Genomic DNA, 24,243 nt, shown 5'->3' on the forward strand with positions numbered 1-24,243 from the left:
CATAAACTTATAGCTCTCTATTTCCATTAAGGTGGCTTATGGTTGAGGCTAGTTAAACAGCGGAAAGTGGCGCAAAATATGTCGAATGGCTTGAATTTCGAACAAAAAGAAGAAGCCTTTAACGCATTATCGATTTAGTAAACAAATAAAATCTAATTTTTTTCGATATGTGATGAGAGTAAATTAGCATAGTGTATTACTCAATCCAATTTAATGCAAATACTTTGATACATTATTGCTGTTATACTTTTTAAATTTGAAACTCAATCTTAAAATGGAAAAAGGTGTTAAGCATCTTTTAGAAGCATGTAAGTTCAAGCAGCAAGTTTTGTTAACAATGCATTCCAAATTCTCTAAAACATTCATTATACGTGATATTTTGTCCTTTTTTTTATAATTTACAGATCGATCTTACACGAATCGTAGAAACAAGTGAACAAAAAAGTACATGGCGCTGTTTTCTTAAAAGTATCTTATAAATGCCTGTCCCTTGTATAGTAACTTCTGCTGTTTTCTTCCTTTTTACTAAGTATTTAGCAAAATTAGGAAATTTTGCTGCTGGCCACTTTTTCTAAAAGTGAAAATTAAAAATGATTATAATAACTGCTGATATTTATAATGTAATGCATTTCTCCAAATATAGTAAGCATTAAAAGGCTTTTTCTAAAATAAACATTTTAAGAAACAAGTGTAAAATAAGGTAATATTCAGTTTATAAAATGTTCATGCTAATTTAATACTGTAAATAAAAGGAAGAAGAAATTGGAAATGTGGTGAATTTGCGATGAAAAAAGTGGCATTTGGCTGATAAGTTTACTTTTTTTTTTTATTTATCTAGTATTCAAATCAAAGTATTTATTATTACTGAACAATTTCACTGAAAGATATAGTAGATAAATTTTTATTCTTCAAATTGAATTAACGTATTCTTTATCATTTTTTAGTTAAACTAGTTACAAAGAAAACTAAACTGGCAGAATTTTTCATACTCCTCTGTAATTTGTTTTGTTAAATGGTCTAGAAAATAACAGTTTTATGTACCAAAATTTATGAATTTTAATGTCAATTTTCAATTACTAATTCATATAGTAATTTTGTTTGCTTTGTTAAAAAGTATTTAGCCAGTATCCTTCTTTTAGTTAATGCAAAAAAATTATTAAAAAAAATATGAAATTCTGTGATAAAAATGATCAATTTAATTGTTCCTTGAATGTAACAACAAAAAAAAACTTATAAAAGTTTATCCTAAATTAAAAATATTTTTTTTAAAAATCAAAAATATCAATATAGATATGTTGCTTACCTGTATTTATATAATGGCCTATAATTTGAAACGGATCCTTATAATTTGTCTGTAGCTTTTCTAAATTTAATTTTGTAACAAAAGTTACCACAAACATATTTGTTTATTGAATATTTTTTGTCACTTTAACTGTAATAGCTATAAGAAGATTGAAGCTTTAATAAAATTGCTAAAATCAAATTCAGCATACCTACATCTCATCAACTTAAAAATATCAAGACAACAAAAGCTTGTTGTAGATAATAATTTTCATAAATTCTATAGACCACAAATAAAGATTCTGAGAACAAATGTAAAAGCATTAAACTTTAGTAAATACAATGTTCCAAAAGAAAAAGTAACATCCTAAATAACTTTTGATCTGTATCTTGACGCTTTAAAACTCAAACTTAATAGTTTTAAATGGTGACCAAAAGTATGCTAATTACTTAGCTAATTACTTTACTATTTAAATTGCAAATTCAGACACAAAATTGTTCTTTCTTTGAAATAACATACCTTTCCTTTTACCGTATTCGATTCCTGCTTCTCAAAATATAGCAGGGATGTGTAGTCACAATCTGGGAAATAGTTTGATCAGGAGAGCAGTGGAAAATTTGAACCATTTAATGTTAATTTTACTCATTGCGTAATTCCTTATATTTTTTCTCAATTTGAAATAATGTGTTTGCATTTAAAACTTTTTACCTGTCATTTAATAAGTTGACCTTCCTTTCTTAAACTAATTTAAAATAAGTTATTTTATTATAGTATTTCGTGCCACAGGTCCTAGGTTCGATCTTCGAGCCGAACAAGGTTGACTCAGCCTTTTATCCCTTCAGTGGGTCGATAAATGAGTACCAAGCGTGCTTGGGAACTAAACACTGGGGGTTCCGCGTTCGGCTGACCACCTAACCGGAACATCTGCTCCTTCACCCCAAAGCCCAATGTCAAGAAAACTGAGATGGGCACAGTAGACCTTGGCCGTCTATGGGCTGTCGCGCCGCTGAGTTTAGTTAGTAGTTTAGTATAGATAAGACAATCATTATTGCAAATTTTTAAATGCCTCATGTCCTTAACAAGAGTAACCATATTTCAAAGTCACCATTCTATAAAATTATTAAAATTTCTCAAGGTTTTTTTTTCCTGCATAAGTATAAAAGATATTCATTCCTCTGTGTAATTTACCCAAAACCTTTTTTTTTCACTTTATAATAAGTTCATAAGTAAAAGATCAATTCCATAATAAGAAACAGGACATCAGACAACTTTATTTTCCCATTTTTTGCTACTAAATATTAAGATATCTTCAGGAATTTTGCTGTGTAGCAACTTATACTCCTTTCAATTAAAAATAGGGAAAAGCATTTGCTTTAAGCGAGAAACATTTTAATTAATAAAATATGCTGTGACGGACATGATGAAAAAAATAATAATAAAGTGTATCTTAAACATTATGACCAATTGCTCTGAAATGGTATGTAACTTAGGTTCAGAAATTTAAGTTTCACAAAAAATGACTTAATTTAAAGACATGAAATAATAAAATATTTAAAGCTGTGGAAGTGTCATAACTCAATACAATGACATCATTACTGAAATCAATAGCCGTTTGGCTATGGCCAGTAAATGCTACTTTGGATTGAAAAATTTACTTCCTTGTCAAATTAAAAAATTTTGTATGTATAAAATCCTTTTATGGCCAATATTAATCTATGGGAGTGAGTGCTGGGCTCTTAGACTTAGAGGTTGGGCAGCTCTGGCGAGGGCACATCGACCAGAGGTTTATTGTACCCAACCAAACCCTAAAATCATGATTAGCATGAAAGCCCTATAGCTGAAATAAAATTCAACAAGCACCTTACAGGAACATATTGCAGTTCTCAGGCATTGACGCTATGCTGCTCTAAATGCTCAAATCTTTGAGCTGAATAGACCTCACAATCACAGAGTATGTTTCGTGATGTCTCTTCTTCAAGATGACAACCCCTACAAGGAGAATTGGATTCTATTCCCATTATGTATAGGTGTCTTCTGAGGATGCAGTGTCCAGTAAGAAGTCCAATGATCTTCCTTAAACTGTTACGATTAAGCTATAAAAGCTCTTTTTGGCGTACACTAGGACTGTCACGATTTAGTTCTTTAGCTTGTCTCTGACCGTCAGCAGCGCGCCATTGCTCATGGGCAATTTTGCCATTGAATATGGATGCCCTAAATGAGGTGGAGTGCTGAGCTCTTACTAATCGGAAAATTGTGAGAATTTTTGGTGCTGTTAACGAAAGCAGCAAGTGGCGCAACCATTATAATTTTGAGATTTACAAGAAATTCATTAAGCAGCCAAATATCGTCCATGTCATTAAAGCTAATCTCATTAGATGGTTAGGACACCTCTACAAATTTGATAACAAACCAGCCAAGAAAGTAACTCTTTCGAAAGCAGATGGAGCCCGCAAAACAGGTTCACCACCTACTAGATGCCTAGACAGCGTTAAAAAAGACCTTTAGGTGATCAGTGAAGACGGAGGACAATGGTGACTAACAGAGCAAGATGGTGAAAACTTTTTGAAGCAGCCTTGGCCTGTACCGGACTGTAGTGCCGAAGAAGAAGAAATTATAAAATTCAATGGTTGAAAGTACCTTTTTTATAAAATATTTGCTAGTGTGTCAGACATGATAGCTGAAAACAGCTAGCTTGATTAACCTATTCATAAAAAATATAAATATTTTAATCTAGTGCTTTTTATTGCTTTTCCTGAAATTAAAACTTTTTAATTGAGTTTTAGAGCAAAAAAAAAAATTTTTTAAAAATGGTAACAGACTTATTTCTTCCTTTCATAAAATTTACCAAAAGCAAATCGATGTGCAATACCACAATGTATGATGTAACAAGAGTAACCATGGTATTGTTCTATTTTTCTCATATTTTATGTTTTTTCTTACAGCTGTTAAATTAGAATGCAGCATGGAAACCACATCAAGAGCATTAGTGTTGTATCATCATTTTATGAGATGCATTAATGAAGCTTCATATGACCAAAGTGTAAGTCTTTATTGCCAAATCATCCGGTGAGTTTCGTGACATAGAGTGGTCATTCTAATTCTTTCAACTATTAAAAAGTTAGTAATCAATTAAAAGCTGACTTTTAGAACGATCCAGTTCATAGTTACCATGTAAAATCATTATCCTTTATTTAATTATGATTCTTTCATCAATATTTTAAATAATTTTAACAGAAAAAAAATCGCAACAAGAGAACTTAAAATCGGTAATGATAAAACACAATTCATGATTTTTAAAAACTTAGGGAACATTTTAACTAGTTCTGGTTTGATAGTACTGCTTAAATAAACCAATCAGGTTTTCAATTCTAAAATTATTGCTATTATATATTATATTACATGGATTATTACTAGAATTGAAACATAGTTACAGGTTTCAAAACCATAACTCTCGGAATCCTTGTGACCTATCCGCGAAGCACTTATCGGGAAAAGCTGGTCTAGATAATATATATGTATTTACAATGTGTTTACTTGCATCAATTATATTTTGTTATAATATAATTTCTTTTTATTCTAGATGGTTGCAGCTGCAGCAGTAAGTTTAGCAAGTAGAATAAATGAACAAGTTTTAGATCAGGATACAATATTATTAACTTTTTTTTGGTATGTATTAAAATATTTTTACCATTACAAAATAGTAATTTAATCTTTTTGTTTCACAATTTTTTGATTTTGTCATAAATATTGTATGGAAAGGACTGAAGAAAAGTTATTTGCTTTTGTTAGGTTAAATTATAAATCACTTTAAATGCTGGTAGTTCCTTTAACTCCTTTTCCATTTTGAAAATACTAAAATCTTAGTGAACTAAATATACTTCATTTCTACATAAGACTTGAATAAAAGTGCACAATCTTCTATCAAAAGTGCCTCCCATCCTAACTGTTTAGCTTTTAGTTCCACAATAAATTCATTTCTTTTCGTAATTAGCAATATAGCTAAATTATTCCTCAGTTTAATTAGAGCAATATCAAAAACCTTACAAATTAAAAGACTAAGTACAGCAAGTTACACACGTTTATAAAATACATTTATAAGTATTTACGAAATAAAAAAAAGAAAATCAGTTTCACTCTTATTTTTTAATGCATAAAGAGCTAAACTCTAAAATTAAATTATTGCATTTGAAAAAAAAAACTTTTTCCTGGGGGAAAAAAATTATTATTTTTTTTTCCAATATCTAAACTATGTACAATTTTCAGGTGAAACCTTAAACTACTTATGTTTTGAACATACTTTCGTTAAAAAATATTATTTTTAAAAAAAAAAGTGGACATAAAAGGACAATTAGAAAATGAAATTTTTTTCCCAATTAACTTTCATCAAAAAGTCATTCAAAGCTTTTTTTCTGAAAAAAAGTTATAATTATCTTATTTTTACTATATTTAAACTATGTGCAATTATTAGTTGAAGCCTTAAACTACTTATGTTTTGAACATACTTTGGTTAAAAAGTATTATTTATAAAAAGCATGGATATAAAAAGACAACTAAAAATTTTTAATATTTTTTCCCAACGATATTGACTTTCATTATTCAAGTATCAGAAGAGCAGATTTTTTTTACCGCTCTCTCAATGACATCATATAAGGTGGGCCAGTGTTGCTCCCATTATAAGGACAGATAGTACATACAAAGAAATGGTGAACATCCATCCATGTCTTATATTCGAATTCGAGATCTTTCTGATTCGAGGTTAGTTCTCTGACTATCCTCAAATAAGTCGGCTGAACATGTAATGTAATTCGACAAATATGAATGGTGTTTTCAATATAAATGTTATATAACTACATTTTTATTAGTTATTGCATGCGATATTTAGACTTAGAATTCTTTGTAAACACAAGTAATAAATAAACAAATACAATGTTTGCAAGAACTACTATTCAAAAGAATCTCAAAACACAATGATCATGTTCTGAGCCAGATGGCTTCAAAATACACCAGATACCTGGAAGTATAGGTGGTAAAGAACTTGCAGCACTTCCTAGTGTAGAAAACGCCATCCATAGCAAACAATTCCAGTTTACTTTTAGAACACTAGTTTATATGCTAGAAAGAGAAATACAAAAATTTTACAAATCTATTAGGCTTTTTAACATGGTTTTTCAAATCTCTGACCTCAAGGAAAATAAAGAAGACACAAAATGCTGATTTTAAACTGTATATATTATCTTAGCGTGAAGAATTATCTGAGTTTTAGAACTGACAAATAACTTAAATATTTTAAATGTTATAAGATAGTTCCCTCATAATATGAAAGGATGTATTTTTGCTAATAATATTCTATATTTTATAACTGTTGTGAGATTGTAACTGTTACTCATGACTAGGACTGGGCTATAAATCGATATATCGCGACATATCGATTTAACGCCTATATCGGCAAACCGATACAGCAACTTTCATTCCAAGCGATGCATCAGAAATCTGATTTAAGCCGTCGAGTGAAGAAGACGATATAACGATATAGCGATACACGCAAGGACTTTCTCTTACGTTCCGATGCCAACTCGCGCTGTGAAAGACGATATTGTTTCGTTATGTTGAGACGGCCTTGACTGATGAGCGGTAGAATCAGAATCACTTTTGAGACCTTATATCGTTATATCACAAGTTCGTTTTCGCACCTTCGCGATTTGAAATCGTTTCTTGTAGATTATTTTCAATGGGATTAACTTCGTGATCGCCGTCGTAACCTTGTTCTGAACGCAATCTATTATTGAAAAGAATTTATAAAGAAAAGTTTCTTCATTAATTAGGTAAGTTTTTTATTTATTTTCTGACAAAACTTTTTTTATATTTTTAAATGTGAAAATTATCGGAAATCTAATTTAAGGCATCCATAAGGAATTAAATTACAAAGTAAATAAATTTGTTAGGTAATTTTTTTACTTTCTTTTAATTTATTAAAAACCTTTCGGATAAAACTTCTAATAATTTAATGGGCTTCTATTACTGATTTTAAATTTATAAATCTTGAGTTGTTTTTATTTTTAGAAATAAGGTTAAAACAAAACTTATTTTTTGGACATAAGTCAATAAACTTTATTTGTTCAAAAGAATTTGAAAAGTTTGCGAATTTTATTCATTTCTTTTTTTTTTTTTTTATCAATTACTACTTCGTTTTATTAGAGAGTAAAATCATTATTTTTTTTTAATTTTCGTTTTATATTATTAGTTAATTAGCTAAATATATTACCGAATATCACAATTCTTTTGTTTTTATTTTTAAGAATTTAATTAAGAAACTTTGCCTTACTTTGTTTTTCGTTCATAATTCGGTCATTATTTAATTTAATTTAGTTATTTATATGAAATAATAATAAAAATAGTGTTTAAGAAGCATTTTTTTTTTCTAAAATTTATTTAGCTCTTTGTTTTAAGCATACAAATAATTTTTTAACGAACTTATTTTTTAAATTTTGTTCCTATGCTGTTAGGTAAATATATTGATAAATTTCACTTTTATTTATTTTTTTATTTTTAAACTAAGAAATCTTTTGTTATTTGCGTGATCATTTACGATCGAACTTAATAATTCTCTAATTATTTACGCATAATAGTACAAGCAAATATTGATTTGTTAAAAAAAGTTTCTTTTTTTAAAAAAAAAAAAATATTTTTAACACTTTGTTTTAAGTGTATAATGAATTTCTTAACAAACTTTTTTTTTAATTTTTTAAATTTTCTTTCAATAATTTCAGCTAGATATCTTTATAAAATTCCCTTTTTATTTTTAAACTGAGAAATCTTTCAGAGAACGAAAATTTTAAGAAATTATTACAAATCTTATGTTTACTTTTTAGTTTAAAATTCGAACATTTTTAATTTTAAACTTCGGCTTTTAGTCAATCTAACTTTTATTTTAACTAAAATATATTTTGAAATTTTAAAATCAGCTTTTGTTTAATAACAATATTTTTTTTCATTAAGGGTGTTTTAGGGGTTAACTTAAATTAAGACTGCTTATACCTTATAAACGATAAAGAAGTGCAAATATTTCATTCTGTATCTACACACATTTTTTCAATAAATATTTTAAGTAAGATTTGTACATCTTAGTCAATTTATTTAATATCTTTCTTTAGCAAAACATATATATTTTCAAATTAATAAATTGATTTAAATCAATATGCGTATGAAGTCTTGATAGAAATCTGACTTTCTGTGCCTTAAAGTAAATGAAATTCAAAAATACTATATCGCGATACATCGCTATATCGCGATGCAAAACTGACGATATATCACGATATATAATTTCTAATATCGCCCAGTCCTACTCATGACTGTTAGGTCAAGTTTAGTCGGCACTACCTTCGCTTATTTTGAAAATGGCACAAAACGTCAATATGGAGAAAAGCCACCGTTTTGGGAAAATGTAAAGCATTTCTAGTCTAATTTTTTTTAATCTTTGGAAATTTACTCCGATACTGAATTACTTGGGTTCATAAAATTTTGCAACAACTGAGAATCAGGCAGTGATTTTGATAATTTTCATCTAGGTGGAAAAATATTGCCAAATTGGCAATTTTTAAAAAAATTTATTAATTTTTAAATATTTAAGTTATTTGCCTGTCACGGTGCGCCTTAACCAAAGTTAAATAAAATGCTCTTACACCTAGAAAATTAGAAGAGATTCTGAATTTACAATGTTAACAGATAATAAAAATCAAAATAATCTGTGGAGAGATTTTTTAAAAAATCCACTTTGAACATTTTTGCGCACGAAGTATGATATTTTGGAAAATCTGACGTCGTTTTATATCAATAGAAAGGAAAAAAATGATATAATAATGATTTTTCAGTTGTAATTCTATTAAACTTTTATTATTTAAACGTTTTGCTGCTGATAAAATATGAAAATGTAACATAATTTAATTATAATTACATCAATTTAAACATGTGAAGCATTATATCTACAAACAGCTCTCGAAAGGTGTTTAGAATAATCCGGGTGATTTGCAGCAACCTTATTAATTTCCCAGGAAGACTTTAAGAAATCAAAATGTACGGACTCCATCGCCTGCTCCCCAAAAAATGCTAATCCTTCACCGTTTTTGTCACAGAACTGTTCAATGTGAAAAAAAACTGCATGAACCTTTGGTGTAACGCTGACATTTAAGGCCATGTAGCTCTTTTTAAAAGCTTCTATACATGCTTTGAAATTTTGGTCAAGATTATTTCCGAAGCATGCAGAAACCACTTTTTTGAAGTAACGTACTTCAGTATTTCTAGATTTTTAAACTGGTGCAGAAGTTCTTCTTTATCCAAAAGTGTTTTGCATGCATTTCCTTTAAACCCAGAACGTCCTCGTCTGATTTCACGCTGAACATAACAAGCTTTTGTCCATGTCAGCGATTCATTTTCACACTCTTTCAACATAAGCGTGAAAACAGTGTTAACAACACCAAGCATAAGGTGTAATTCTGGTGGAGGAATAATGTCTAGGAATGTTTTGCCTCCAACAGTTGCAATTAGCGGTGGATGAATGCAATTGAAATTATCTTTTGCTTTGTTTTTTGAACCTTTTCCTTCAGTCAGCCAACTTGTATAATACAATGAAACATTTTTGGGGGATCTCAATTCGCCACAGCTGCTTAGCTCATCTTTCTTGGTATAGCAATAAGTGCATGGGTATGCGCTGCTGTGCGACATTACACCTACTAAGATATTCGCTAACTTCAAATCGGTTGCAATTGTGCCGTGGAAAGGACTTATATTCAACGTTGAAATGAGTTGATCTACATTCTTATAATTTTCTTGTGCACTCGGAATGGCTGCTAGAATGAATAGTCGTTTAACTCCAGAATCCTTAAATTTCCTTGCAGCTATCCCCTCATCATACTTAGCACGCTTACAGCTGCACTCGAAGTCCAACTCATTTGATTGTACAGAAAGACATATTTTTAAAAATCCACCTCCTCCATTAATATCCATTTTTAAGTGAACATCCAGTACATCTCGTTTATTTTTCACATACTGAACAAAAGCAGGAACATCTTTGCAGTTAACTCCAAGAGCATGAGCATTCGAGACTTCATCGCTTTTTATACAAACGAAAGGAAATTCCTTAAAATCAAAATAATCGTTGAAAGAATGAGCTGTAGTATTAAGTTTGTTTTTTATCCTGGTTCAATTGCTTTTCTACTTCGTGTACACACGCGAATGGAAGCTGCCATTTTTAAGGTCACAGTGCTCGTGCTAATTTCACAGTGCTTGTGTCGCTAAAGTCGATTTAAGTTTTTATTATTTTTTTCTTTTAAATAGTGGTTCATCGACTATAATTAACAATTAAAAAACTTCTTATAATTATAAAATTTATTATAAACGGTTATTATAAATATTCAATACAAATATGTTTTTTTTTCTATTTATAAGTATAAAATGATGCTAACATTTTTGAAATATCGTACTTCGTGAGCAAAAATTTTCAAAGTAGATTTTTTTAAAAATCTCTCCACAGATTATTTTAATTTTTAGATTTTTATTATCTAAGAACATTGTAAATTCAGAATCTCTCCTAGTTTTCTAGGTGTAAGAGCATTTTATTTAATTTTAGTTAAGGTGCACCGTGCTGTTCTAAAGCACAGATAATTCTTCAGAGCAAGATTATATATAATTAAAAATCATCGCATTGCTTCAATTGTAAGGCATTTCAACTCAAGCTTTTTCATTTTCCTTGGTGACTCTTTTTTTTCTTTTTTAAAGAAAATTTTCAAAATCAGTACCTTATTCTCAGTTTTTGCAAGTTTTAATTAGCCCAAATAGTGCAGCATTGTAGTAAGCTTTTTAATATTAAAAAACTGCACCACAAACACTTTTCATTTCCTCAACACTGTGGCTTTTCACCATATCAATGTTTTCTGCCATTTTCAGAATAAGCATAGATGGCTCTACCTTTAGATAAGCTGAACTTGTCCTAATAGTTATGAGTAACTGTTGAAAAACTCACAGCAGTCATGAAATAGCACATATTATTTGCAAAAAGGCATCATTTGACGATGAAACCTTCGAAAAACAACCTTAAAATAATATAATATATTTTGGTGGTTTTTTTTTGTTTTTTTTAGTAAAAACTATTTAAAATTTTAATGGATTGCAGGTATTTGTTTGTTTAAACAGCTTCTAATACTTTTGTAACACTCCTATGTAGACAAAGGAAAATACTAAAGGTTTACAAATATATTTGGTTTTTTGAAATGATTGAATGATTTGTGCTTTTTCATAAAAAAAATCAATTTAATGTTTTAAATAATTGCAGATATTTTTTTTTTTTTTTTTTTTTTATTAATAAAATTATTTTTTAAGATAGTCCTAATTAATTTCCCAACATAACAAATAGGTCATTGCATGCTTTAGAAGCAGAATGTTCTAAATTAGTTCGTAAATATTTTTTGAGAATGCTCTTACATGCAAGAAAGCAAGGTACAGAAATCTTATGCATTTTTATATATATAAATGCATTATATGCATTTTTTTTTTACCTTAATTATTATCTTTAATTTTTTTTACATAGCAAATAAAAACAGAATTGTATATATTTTAAAAACAGAAAGCTCAGAATTAATTCTTAATATTTTTTTTATAATAAACTTGTAAGTTAAGCAGTAAAATGCTACAAATCTATTTAGATTCTTAAACGTTGTGTAAATTTGGTTGTTTAGTAAAATTATTCTTTTATTTAATTTTTTTTCCAGTATAGCAAATAAAACATCCCGTGTGTTGAAAGCAGAAGATTCAGAATTTTTAGTTTTGAAAAACACATTGGTCACACTTGATTATGTGATGATGAGAACACTAGATTTTGATTTAAATCATAAACTAGCCCACCAGGTAAGTTTTTCATGTAAATTTAACGGTTATTTCTACTGTAATTCAGATATAAAATTAAATGCAACATACTTTCCTCCTGAATGTTATGTAGTATAACTCCAGAAATCCAAACTTTTTAAATCCAAAAATCTCTAAAATCTAGACTTATTTTTTTCTGCTCATAATAAGAAAAAAAATAGATAATGAATTTAAGTTTGAGGCAGGATACAAAAATTCATTGCTGTAATAATAATGTATTGAAAATCATATAATATTTTCATGGCTGCCAACTCTTCTGGATTTTACCAGTTTCTCCTTGTTTTCTGGTATAATAAAAATTCTTCTGGTTTTTGTTCATTTTAGAAAATTCCTTAAAATTAAGTTTCCTAAAAAAAATCCTTAATTGAAATAGAATTTTTACGCAGTTTATTGCTTGCTTGAATATATGAGTATTGCTAATACATAATGAAGTAAGATTCATTTATGGAAGTCAGTTTAAAACTTTTTATTTTCTGAAATGTTCAGCTTATTTTTATTCAGAACTCCCTTTTTAAATTTATTAAAAGAATCTTTTAACTATCTTTGATGCATTAATTGCCTATTACTATTCAAAACTATGAGTAAACATAATCTATAACATTTCAATTTCATTTCAGTCGTAACGAGAATATTGCAGTTGTAGAGAATATTGTACTCAATAATACTATAAAATTATCACTATAATGAGTATGAAATACCCTATAATTCTCTGTGTGTAAAATAATTAGTATATTAACCCCTTAACAGTGATATATATTTCTGAAAAATATAAAAGTTTTTTGACTCCTTCATTTTGTTCTTTGTATTATTATAAAAGTTAGAAACTGGTTTTTTAATACAAAAATAAAATTTTTAATGCAATAGATACTGTATTTATAATTTTTACATACACATAAAAAAGTACACATGCATCTTATTCAAGTAGAGCAAATTAAACAAAATTTTGAAGCTAAATATAATATAACTAGTATGATGTAATATAAAAACACAGCAATAGGATTTTCAATACATAAATTTTACAAATCTTTTACAGTATGGTATACCCCGAAACATGGTACTGCACTCAAGCCCTTGTCACACTCCTTGTCCTCGGCTGAAGTCGTAATCGGTGAAAAACTAGGACCACTAATGCCATCTATTAGGAAAATAGTGAATTAAGTATCCTAAAGTAGAAACGAATTCAGCTCAGACTTCAGAAAATAGAAACGTTAATTTTTCTCCTGCCTGAAGTCAGTTCGGGCATCACAAATACTGCACGTTGCTCAAACTTGATTTAGGCGACACTGGCAAGGGGTTAATCGAAAGTTATCATGAAATTTATATTATTTCATAAAATCTATTGGATTTTTTCCTGTTCATCTTGGAAGTTGTGTATTTTTTCTAAAGGTAATGCTACTACACATTTGAGAAACATAACTTAGACTGATATTTTGAATTACGTCATTTGTAATGTACTGAAACTTGATCGACTGGGCTGGAGGAGTGTTAATCACATTTCGTATTTTCACAGATTATCTCTCATTATTAATTAATATTCAGACACTGTAACATTTACATCATTCTTCGTTACTGTTATTAAATATATTTTTCTGTTATAAAGAGTTTTGTTATAACTTCTGCAACTCACCCATCTTATGTGGATTAACAAAATAGGAATTCATGAATGAATAACCATTGACCCTGAAATTTTACATCTTTCAAACCATGTGAAAATCCATAACTGCTGGAAAAAATATCGTTAAACTGTGTGGATTTATGATGATATTGCGTGACAAAAAAGGATTCCACAAATGTGATTGTGTTTTGCAGTAATATGGTTTTCTTAACAACATCAAGGTTTTAAAAAATCCCTAGCATTTACTGACAAAAAAAATATGTAATTCACCTGTACACTTTTCAAAATTCATATGTTTTAATAAGAGTCTGTTAAAAGTTAAAAGATTTTAAAAGATTTTAACGATAGTGAAAAAATGCATTATGATGACTGTCAAAAACCACACAACAAGACTATGAAAATTTACAACTTCAAACTGAAATCATAAAAATAAAAAAAATCTCAAAATCTGCTTAATTTAATATTGTAATAAAGTGAAGAGATTTTAAATACCATATGTAGATTTGTAGAATTACTGTCCAAAAAACTATTTAGATTTGTGTTAGAATCATACTTATTTTTTTATACATGTAATGCAGGCTTTCCAACTACTACACTTTTTGCAAAATATTTTTTAAAGTGGTATACAATTAAAAATTAAGGCTTTCAGAGTTTTCACTAAATTTTGCACTACTTTTAACACTAAACATACCATAATCAGTGTGACCATTTAAGAAATTTTTCATTGAAAATGAGCTTATCGTTTTTGCATTTGACTTCATGACTTTTTCTAACAATTATATACAGTTAATATTCTATTGTTAGTTTTATTTTGTATTTTGTTTTTTTAGATTAATACTTGTCGTATACCTATTTCTACCACAACTCGTCGTTTGACCGGGAGAACACTTAATTGATTTATAAAGTTATCGGATCAGAAATTCCAATGTAATGCATGATCAACGTATTGCATTCTATTAGTTGCACATTTCTGAAAAGACTGTTGCTTAGTTAGTTCAATCAGAACAACTGTGAATTCAAATTTCAAGAATGTACCTAAAATTTTAGATTGGCATTTTTGTGCAAGAAGAAGTGACAAAAACTAAATGTTTTGGTAAATAGCTTATATTTTATTTGATAGTTTTACTTCATTTCTAACTAACTGTTAGTTTTTACCCAGAAAAATGTCGAAACAATTAAGACAGCACAAGTTCTTAGAAGAAATAATATTAATTATAAGAATAATTATACGAATTATAATTCTTATATATTCTTATAAGTATAAGAATTATAGAAATAATAATAATTAGAAGAAATATGTTTGCGGAAAATGTACAATGGAAACACCCTGTATATGTAAAAAATGCATTGAGCAATGAATTAAAAATTCTTATTCTTTGTGTTTGTAATTCATAAAAATTGGCAATATACAATTTTGTTTAATTATAATAAAGTTTTTTTTTAGTTTATTTCCTTTTTAACATCTCTATTTGATACATTCAATCAAGAAACAGTCCGGTCATTTGACCGGCTATGGTAGAAATAGGTATATATTAAGTGTTGGTATGTTTAGTGTTACAAACCTCTCCATGAGAGATGGAACAAAATGGTTACTTATATGATCTTTTGAATCATTTCCATGTGGTGGTGTGGAAAATAACTTTAAATCAAATTTAGAAAATGAAGAATCATACACTTAGTTTTCCAAAAAGTATGCAAAGTTAGCAGCCCTGTATTTGTATGTGTGATTTTAAGCCATAACATTGACACCTATACTGGTTTCAAGTATTTTTAATCTGGAACTTCGGACCCCCAAGATTATATTACAATTGGTGGTGTGGAAAGGAAAATTTTCCACTATGTTTAAGAAAATTTTAAAGAGTCAAAAAAGCAATTTTTTGGTACATTTGTGTCAACCATAATCGCACTTTCCATATTTCCTTTTCAAAGTGTGTTTACACTCGCAGAATCTTCACTTAGTAGCAACAATTCTGATTTTACCCTGTGCTCTTTAATTCTAAGAGCGACCTAGAATATTACGGCATTATCTTCATATAATCATGGTGTTAACACAATTAGAAAAGTGTTTGCAATCAAAATTGTCTAAAACTTAGTTTTTTTACCTTAAATTCTTGATTGTATAAACTGATCACATTTCATCAAAGCATCATTAATAGAAAGAAAATCATTTTGTATAGTTGTTTTAAAACATCACATGTTCATTTGGAAGGGGGAAACTCAAAAGGGGCATCATATTCAGAGTTGATGAAAATATTCCTGTTTTGTTAATGTCCTTTAATGAATGTGAGAATTATGGAAAATTTTCTGGAAAACGCACATCTCTAACTAACAGCAATTCAAAGTATTTTCTTAGTGAACTATGTTCACTAATTATTCATTATTTTTTATTATGAACCTTTAATTACTCTGCATATAATCTGTTCCCTCTTTTCAACACTACAGGAATAGATAGATACAAAATTAAGACCTTTTATATTTTAATGAAATTTCATTTTTCATTATAAAATATTTCTATCAAGGGTTCGTACAGACTCCTTATACTCCTTAGAAACTCCTTGGAAATAAAAAAAAGTCTCCAAGGAGTACTTGGAACTACTTAGATTTCCAAATTAGTCCTTAGGAACTCCTTAGATTATTCTGTTGCATAGATGAACTTACTAAGTCCGCTGATGAATTTGCTGTTCAAGCAGGGAAACAAAATGATATGACTTAGCTATCAAAATCTAATAGTTTAAGAAAAACTTAAAAAGAAGAAAACAATTGAATTGCTAGAGTTAGAAGAAAAAAATAACAGCAAATAATTTTAATTTTACATGTTACAAGCAAACTTAACTAATGATGTTTTTTTTTTTTTTGTATAAAATGCCTTAGACTTTCTTATGTATTCAAATTTAAAAATATAAGATTGGTAGGTTTTTGTGTTAATCTTCAACATTTGTACTATGTAATTTAACAAGATTCATTAAAATATTTGAAACTGGAAAATGTATTTATTTATGTGTGAAAGTGATAACTTTATTTATTTTTCTTGATGAAATTTCACAAAGTCAAAATTTATTTCAAAAGGGTTAGAAAAAAATACCTTATGCAAAATATACAGTTTTGCAAGTTCTTTATAATAACTGCTTATTAATTTAAAAGAAACTGTCTAGTTATCTTTTACGCAAAGTTTTTAAATTTTTGATAAGTCCTTAAAATTTTGGACTCCTTGGATTTCTTCTTCTGATCTCTGTATGAACCCTGAATCTAAAATAATAGGTACTGAAGATGCTAATGATATTTTATTCAGACATTTAAAAATTGGTTTTCAAAAAAACACTATTATTGAAAAATGTAATTGTTAAAAAAGGATGATAACATTTTTAATTCAAAAATAAGTAGGTAGTTAAGTAAATTTTTATGTCTACTCTTACTGTACTGTGAAAAGTTAATTTTCGTTAATGAGATGTGAAATTTAGATTTTAGACTGGAAAATTGACAATTTTTCTTCGAAATATTAACTAGTCTTAAAATAATATTTCAACTGTAAATACTGATAATATAGTTCCTGTCTTAATTATTGATCAAGAATTGAGTTGGCTAACTATCAAACTAAATGAAGATGGAATCATTCAATTATGCAAATAAAGCTTTCCTGTAATAATTTTCTATTATTATGTTGTATAAATTGAACTACATAAAAGTGTTTGGAGTGCCTTGCTTTCTCTAAGTCATTAAATTAATAAACCTAGGTTGTTGTTTTTTATTTATTATGCATTATCTTTTACTGAGTAAAGTCATCCGTAACTTTCTTTACAATGAAATATGGTAATAGTCAAAGCTGTGTGCTCAAAGAATTCATAATAAGTTTATTGGTTACAATGTGTTAAACATGTGCATCTACAAAGTTAAAAGCATACTCTAAATTTTAATCCATTGCCAGAAGAGAGTAATCCTTCCATTTTGTTCACATGAGCTATGCATTTTGCTAATTTGTAGATCAAATATGGCCAAACTATTCTATATTTCTGTGTATTTTTCAAAATTAAAGTTTGACGTCATAATTATAGTTCACTTCCATTAATTTGAAATAGATATCCCTTCCCCTAATTCCTTTAATTTCTTTTTTCTAGATAAATGTTTATGTATAGTATATTTAATTTTGTTTGCAATTTGCTTTAAATCAAAAGTAAAGTAGTTATTTTTATTCTTGCTTTTTTGTTTATCTTCCTCTTCTATCGAGTAGTTAAAAATAGATCTTGTACTTGTGTCTAGCCAACATATTTTTATGGGGAAATTACACCTGTTCACCCTAAAAGTAATGATACTGCAATTGAACTTAACCTGTTTTGTAGAGACGAGTGTTCTCTTTAACCTGGAAGTTATATTTTATTCAACTAGAATCATCTATTTTGTTTTGCTGGTACTGTTCGTACTTGGGACAGTGATTACACATAAGTTGGGGTACATACAAAGTTATGTATCCCTCACTAACAAGCAAAATAGATTGGGGATAGAATAAAATATACAAATTATTCTAAGAATATTGTAGTAGACAATCATACTATATCATAATATCAATCATACTATGGACAGTGATATGCATTGTAACACTTTCATTGTATGGTAAATTACTTAAAAAGTTCAGAAATTTGTGTTGGTGACACAGGACAGTAATGACATTTTACCTGTATTTTATTTATTTATTTATTTTTTTTAATATAATTTAAATACACAATGCATCGAATGGATATTTTTTTTTTATTCCTTGAAAATATTTTTAGCAAAACATGCCAGTAAAAATGAAAATAAATATTTGAAGGAGAAATATAACTTAAGGACACAAAAATTAACGAATTGAGAAAACAACTCGAATCTATTTTATTTAAAGTTTGATTGGTATATATATATATATTTAAAAAAATCCGATTTAAATAATAAAAAAATAAGATTTTTTTATTTATTTTTTTAAATAAAAGTCATGTTTTTTGCCAACCCTGCTTTTGACTTACATTTGTGTTTTAAATTTTTGATAAACATTTGTGAAATTGTCATGCAACACTCTTGGACTATATTCTGAAATAAACATTGTTTTTTCTTAACAGTATAATTTTTATTTTTCAGTACCTTGTGCCTTATTTGCATGTGATTTTTTCAAGAAGTTGGAAAGTATCTCAGTTTAGTGGTGAAATCAGCAATACTTGTATAAGGCTTATATCTGATTTCTATCTGCATAGAACTTGCTTGAATTATCAAGCAGACCATATCGCCATCGCTTGCATCGATGCAACTTTGTACATTTATGGACTATACGATGAAATGGAAATGATTCAACCTTGGTACAAGGTAAGTTTTTTTTTATATGTATTTATTTCAGGGAGTCGTAATTACCACAGTAAGTAGGTACCCATATTTTTTGGTACTTATTAACACAGCATTTTTTATCTAGGACACAATACCAATAATATTTATTATTTCAATTAATTAAGCATCACGATCATAAATAATAGTTTATCTATTTTATACAACTTTTTTCTGAAATAGTGAGTACCACTTTTTTATAATTGTTTACCCAGTCATTTTATCAAGTGAGAATATTTTTATAGCCTGTTAATTGTTTGTTTGTTTTTTAAATTTCTAAGTAATCTTTTGTTTTTAATAAATTATTTATTATTTTGTAGATATCTTTTTTACAGAAACTTATTTGCCTTTTGTATTTTAAACAAAATTGCCAGTACAGTTGAAAAATCAATGTCAATTTTTTAAAAAAATGAATCAAATTCCTAATTAAAAAAAGCATTGAATTTTGTTAATTAAGAGATAATAATAATATAAATACAACGCTTAAATTAATATTTTAATTATTTATTTAACAATAAGTTACATTAATTTAAAAATCGAAAAAACAATGCATGTTATTAGAATAGCAATGATTACGCTACTGCTAAAACCTATTTCAATATAACATATAAAAAAAAAATTTCCTTTAAGATTTTATTAATATTTTTTATGATATTTATTATAAAAAATATTTATTAATAATATTTATTATTTCAATTAATTAAGCATCACGATCATAAATAATAGTTTATCTATTTTATACAACTTTTTTCTGAAATAGTGAGTACCACTTTTTTATAATTGTTTACCCAGTCATTTTATCAAAAAACAATGCATGTTATTAGAATAGCAATGATTACGCTACTGCTAAAACCTATTTCAATATAACATATTAAAAAAAAATTTCCTTTAAGATTTTATTAATATTTTTTATAATATTTATTATAAAAAATATTTATTAATAATATTTATTATTTCAATTAATTAAGCATCACGATCATAAATAATAGTTTATCTATTTTATACAACTTTTTTCTGAAATAGTGAGTACCACTTTTTTATAATTGTTTACCCAGTCATTTTATCAAGTGAGAATATTTTTATAGCCTGTTAATTGTTTGTTTGTTTTTTAAATTTCTAAGTAATCTTTTGTTTTTAATAAATTATTTATTATTTTGTAGATATCTTTTTTACAGAAACTTATTTGCCTTTTGTATTTTAAACAGAATTGCCAGTACAGTTGAAAAATCAATGTCAATTTTTTAAAAAAATGAATGAAATTCCTAATTAAAAAAAAGCATTGAATTTTGTTAATTAAGAGATAATAATAATATAAATACAACGCTTAAATTAATATTTTAATTATTTATTTAACAATAAGTTATATTAATTTAAAAATCGAAAAAACAATGCATGTTATTAGAATAGCAATGATTACGCTACTGCTAAAACCTATTTCAATATAACATATTAAATTTTTTTTTTCTTTAAGATTTTATTAATATTTTTTATAGATTCATATCTTTGAGATTAATAAGTTAATTGAAAATTGAGAAATTATTGAGATAATTTTTAACAATACTCTTTTTATTTTTTTCAGTTGAAAAGGACATTAAAACAACCTGTGCATTTCTAGTTCTATGCATATTTTTTTAATGCTCACCCAAACTATTGAGCGTGAAAAAGCAAATTATTAACCACAAAGGGAAAAAAAAAATTAAAAACTGTTTCCATATGTTATTAATGCAAATTCTTTTTTTGCAACTTCAGAAAAAAACATTTTTGCCAGAAGGGGAAGAAAAAAAATTTTTCATCTGTAGCAAAAACTTAAACTCTGTTTCAGTCGGAAGTAATTTTTGCCATAATTTTGGAAGTTCCGCTGTTAATCTTATTCCGTGAAATATTATAGCATAATTGGGAGAAAATAAAATAACTTAAATAAAGATTCTTAAAATAGTAGAAATGAACCCTCCCCTGTTAGTTCATAATATTTTTAATGCCCCGTATTGTATTTAAAGCACAAATAAAAAGTTTCAAATTTAAGAAATTTCACTTATTACTGTTATTTATTTTGTATATAGTATTTGTTTTGTATATAAGTATACAGTATAGAGTGTTTGTTATATATATATTGTATTTGTTTATTTCGTAATAATTATATTAGGGATTTTGTAAAGACTTGGATGACAAAAAGATTGATGAAATTCAAGATAACATGTTTACTTTGTATGAAGCTTTTGCAAATGAAAGTTCGAAAGAAATGAAAAATGTAGCGTCTGTAGCTGTAACTTCCTGAAAACAAGTTGGTATAAAAAATTTCATTCCAATTAAGTAAATGTTTGATTAAGCATTAAGTCGTTTGTAATGGAGTAGTTGCTGCGTAATAAATAAAAATATCAATAGGTCATTTATGTTTAAACTCAGTAAAATATTTTACACTTTGAATTTCTCTTCATTTTAGAAGTATCACGTTTGGTAATTTTAGAGCTGAATGTGTAGGATATTTTATCTCATAATTATATCGATATTTTTAATGATTGAAATTGACTGACGTTTTGTAAAAATTTAACATTACATTTTTAATATAATTAATTCTTTTAATGATTTTTTCTTGAAAATTTTTTGGTGCACTGCATTTAAAAAGTGTTAATATCTCATATATTACAGTGAAACCTCTGACCAACGACCACTCTTTGTTCCTCAGTAAAATGGTCGTTAATGAAGATTGGCCGTTCTTAGAGGTTTACTCCCACTGACTTAAAAATGTTTGCTAAAGTACATGATATTTGCATGTGATTTTAATTTTACTCAGTTTCATTTTCTTGGCGCGATATGCCGATTATGTTGGCTTCATGAAAAGCAGATTGATGAATAAAATTTAATTTCAATAAAAATGACCCCTACTGAAATAATTATGTGTAAAAACAAATTTAGTACCAATTATGAATGATAGAACTATTTTATATGGTGCATAGCGTTTTTAACACGTTGAATAATATGAGGGTCACTGGTGACCGGCGAATCCAAGATTATTAGAAACACATAATTTGAGTAAATTTTTAATGCTTTTAATTTTTTTATATTATTACTTTTACTAAAATGGTTTGAAGCAATTAATGCAATACATACTGAGAAAATCATTTTGGCCAACCATGTAAAATTAGGTGGCATTCAACATATTAAAAAGTGCTTAAAGGGCTTATTTTCGAATAATTTTTTTAATAGGTGCTTTTTCATGGGGCCTTTTTAAAAAGTGCTTAATTTTCCCTTTTCGAAAATGAGATTTTCTTTCTTTACCATGTTGATTTTTGCTGCATATTACGCGAAAGCGTGTTTTTCGCATTGTTCTATTCAACGCTTTCACAATTCACTCAATCACAATCCATTTTGGTTTAATGTCGGTCTATAACGTATGATAGCACTAATCTTGTTACATATTTCAGTTACATAATCTTGTTACATAAGTCTGCGAAATTCTTGCACTCTCATGTGCAACTCTGCTGCATTTTGCTAGATGTGCTCAATTTCAGGCTTCATTTTCCACCCTCTGAAATCGAGAAAAAGAGTCCATTTTGATAATATAATCAAGTTCTTTGTCAGAAACTAGTTATTTTATCATGATCGTGTAAAGTCTTAGAAAATTTATTGCATTTTGTTAATGTATATAGTGCTTAAAAATATTTTTTGAGTGCTACTTTAAAGGTGCTTATTCTTTGTTGAGAGATTTGGCTATGCATCCTGTTTTAAATAAATAAGCAATTAGGTTTTTGTTAAAGCTTGCATATAATTTTATATCATGGAAATTAGTTTACTTTAAAAAAATGAGAGGTTTGTTTTGTTGAAATGCTTATTTTTTTTTATAAAATAACTTTTTTTTCTCATTTAACTTTCAACTCTAAAACTAAATAATTGATAGTATTGTCTTTAGGGCACTCTAACTGTAACATGAGGTTGTCAATCTTTTTCAGAGATCGTCAAAAAGAGCTCTGTAAATAAGAGCAACTCGCAAATATTTTCAATACATTTGAACATACTTATTTGTTTTTTAAATATTTTTTTTTGTTGATATTTTTCCAACGCATTTGGTGCAAAGGTTTGCCTGGTCGCTTGGAGAGGTTACGATAACCTCTCTTGAAGGTTTTCTTCAATACAAAGTCTATGTAAAAAATTCCATGCCTCCCAAAAATGGTCGTAAATAGGGAACTACACAGAGGTGGTCATTTCGGGAGGTTTCACTTTATTAAGATGCAAAAGCTTTGACTATACAGATTTTGTACGAAAATATGGAAATACTTATATAATAACTCTATGTAAACATTTTGTTTTTTTCTTAGTAGCTAATATTTTGTAAGATTTTACATGGCAAAACTTCTGGCACAATTTAAAACATCATGCTTGAAACTCTTAGAAATGTCGCCATTTTTAACTATGCAAAATGAGAAGAAGAAGTTGTTAACTTATTTTTAGCTTTAACACCGGCAAGTTTGAAATCATGCTATAGGATTGGGTTATTTATATAAAAATGCTTTTGAAGCGTGATCTTTCAAATTGTGTCAACAATTTTGCCCATATAACATTTATGTTATGCTACAGTATAATTTTTTTTTATTATTTTAGGACTTACAATTTGGAAAAAGCCTTCAATAATTTTACTTCAGCATTTTTCCTAAACACAACACATGTTAAACAATTTTCAGCTGTTGTCATCGGAGTCTATTGCTGGCAATTATTTTTTAAATTATAAGACTTTTGCATGCAAAATATAAATTATTTGTGATATTTGACAAGGTTTTTTAAAGTTAATTGTGTTATCATTACATGTTACTTTTAAAAAGCCCTGTGTTCTACAGTTATTAGAGAATTTAATTTTTGCAGCTCATTTTCATATCAAGCCAATATTGCAATTTTTATAATTTTTCATGTATATATTCATATCTATTGTAAATAAATTATTTATTGTTGTATTACATATACAATCTTTACGTGTATATTTTGTAAATTAAACCACACAATATTTTTAATAAAAAAAAGATTCTTTTTTTTAAATGCTAAAAAGAGGAAAAACTTATTTGTTTGCATAAAATCTCATTGCCTATTACATAGCTGCCAACTC

At 27.5% G+C, this 24,243-nt stretch overlaps 1 protein-coding gene across 3 annotated transcripts; it reads left to right on the forward strand.

Annotated features, from left to right (window-relative positions):
* The first annotated feature begins 54 nt into the window (after positions 1–54).
* LOC107455854 (cyclin-Q) lies at positions 55–24,185 on the forward strand. Of its 3 annotated transcripts, none has more exons than XM_016073569.4 (7): positions 55–308; positions 4,225–4,322; positions 4,863–4,948; positions 12,043–12,178; positions 18,915–19,136; positions 21,295–21,432; positions 23,748–24,185. In XM_016073569.4, the coding sequence occupies exons 1-6, from the start codon at positions 275–277 to the stop codon at positions 21,424–21,426; spliced, it is 708 nt and encodes a 235-aa protein (XP_015929055.1). In that variant the 5' UTR covers positions 55–274; the 3' UTR covers positions 21,427–21,432; positions 23,748–24,185. The 3 variants fall into 3 exon arrangements, with proteins under 3 accessions (XP_015929055.1, XP_015929056.1, XP_042906855.1); XM_016073570.4 differs by having other exon boundaries at positions 112–308; positions 21,295–21,436; XM_043050921.2 differs by lacking the exon at positions 55–308 and having other exon boundaries at positions 4,225–4,348.
* Positions 24,186–24,243: the final 58 nt, after the last annotated feature.

This window comes from Parasteatoda tepidariorum, chromosome 7, assembly GCF_982258835.1.
Source record: "Parasteatoda tepidariorum strain Cologne lab strain chromosome 7, Ptep-v5.0, whole genome shotgun sequence".
Lineage (NCBI taxonomy): Eukaryota > Metazoa > Arthropoda > Arachnida > Araneae > Theridiidae > Parasteatoda > Parasteatoda tepidariorum.

What these genes read in the sequence shown, in the direction of transcription:
- LOC107455854 (XM_016073569.4), top strand. Translation starts at nt 275, where the DNA reads ATGGAAAAAGGTGTTAAGCATCTTTTAGAAGCAT. An exon ending in TAAGCATCTTTTAGAAGCAT is followed by an intron (nt 309 to 4,224) that starts GTAAGTTCAAGC and finishes TTTTTCTTACAG; the next exon opens with CTGTTAAATTAGAATGCAGC. An exon ending in TGATTCAACCTTGGTACAAG is followed by an intron (nt 19,137 to 21,294) that starts GTAAGTTTTTTT and finishes TAATTATATTAG; the next exon opens with GGATTTTGTAAAGACTTGGA.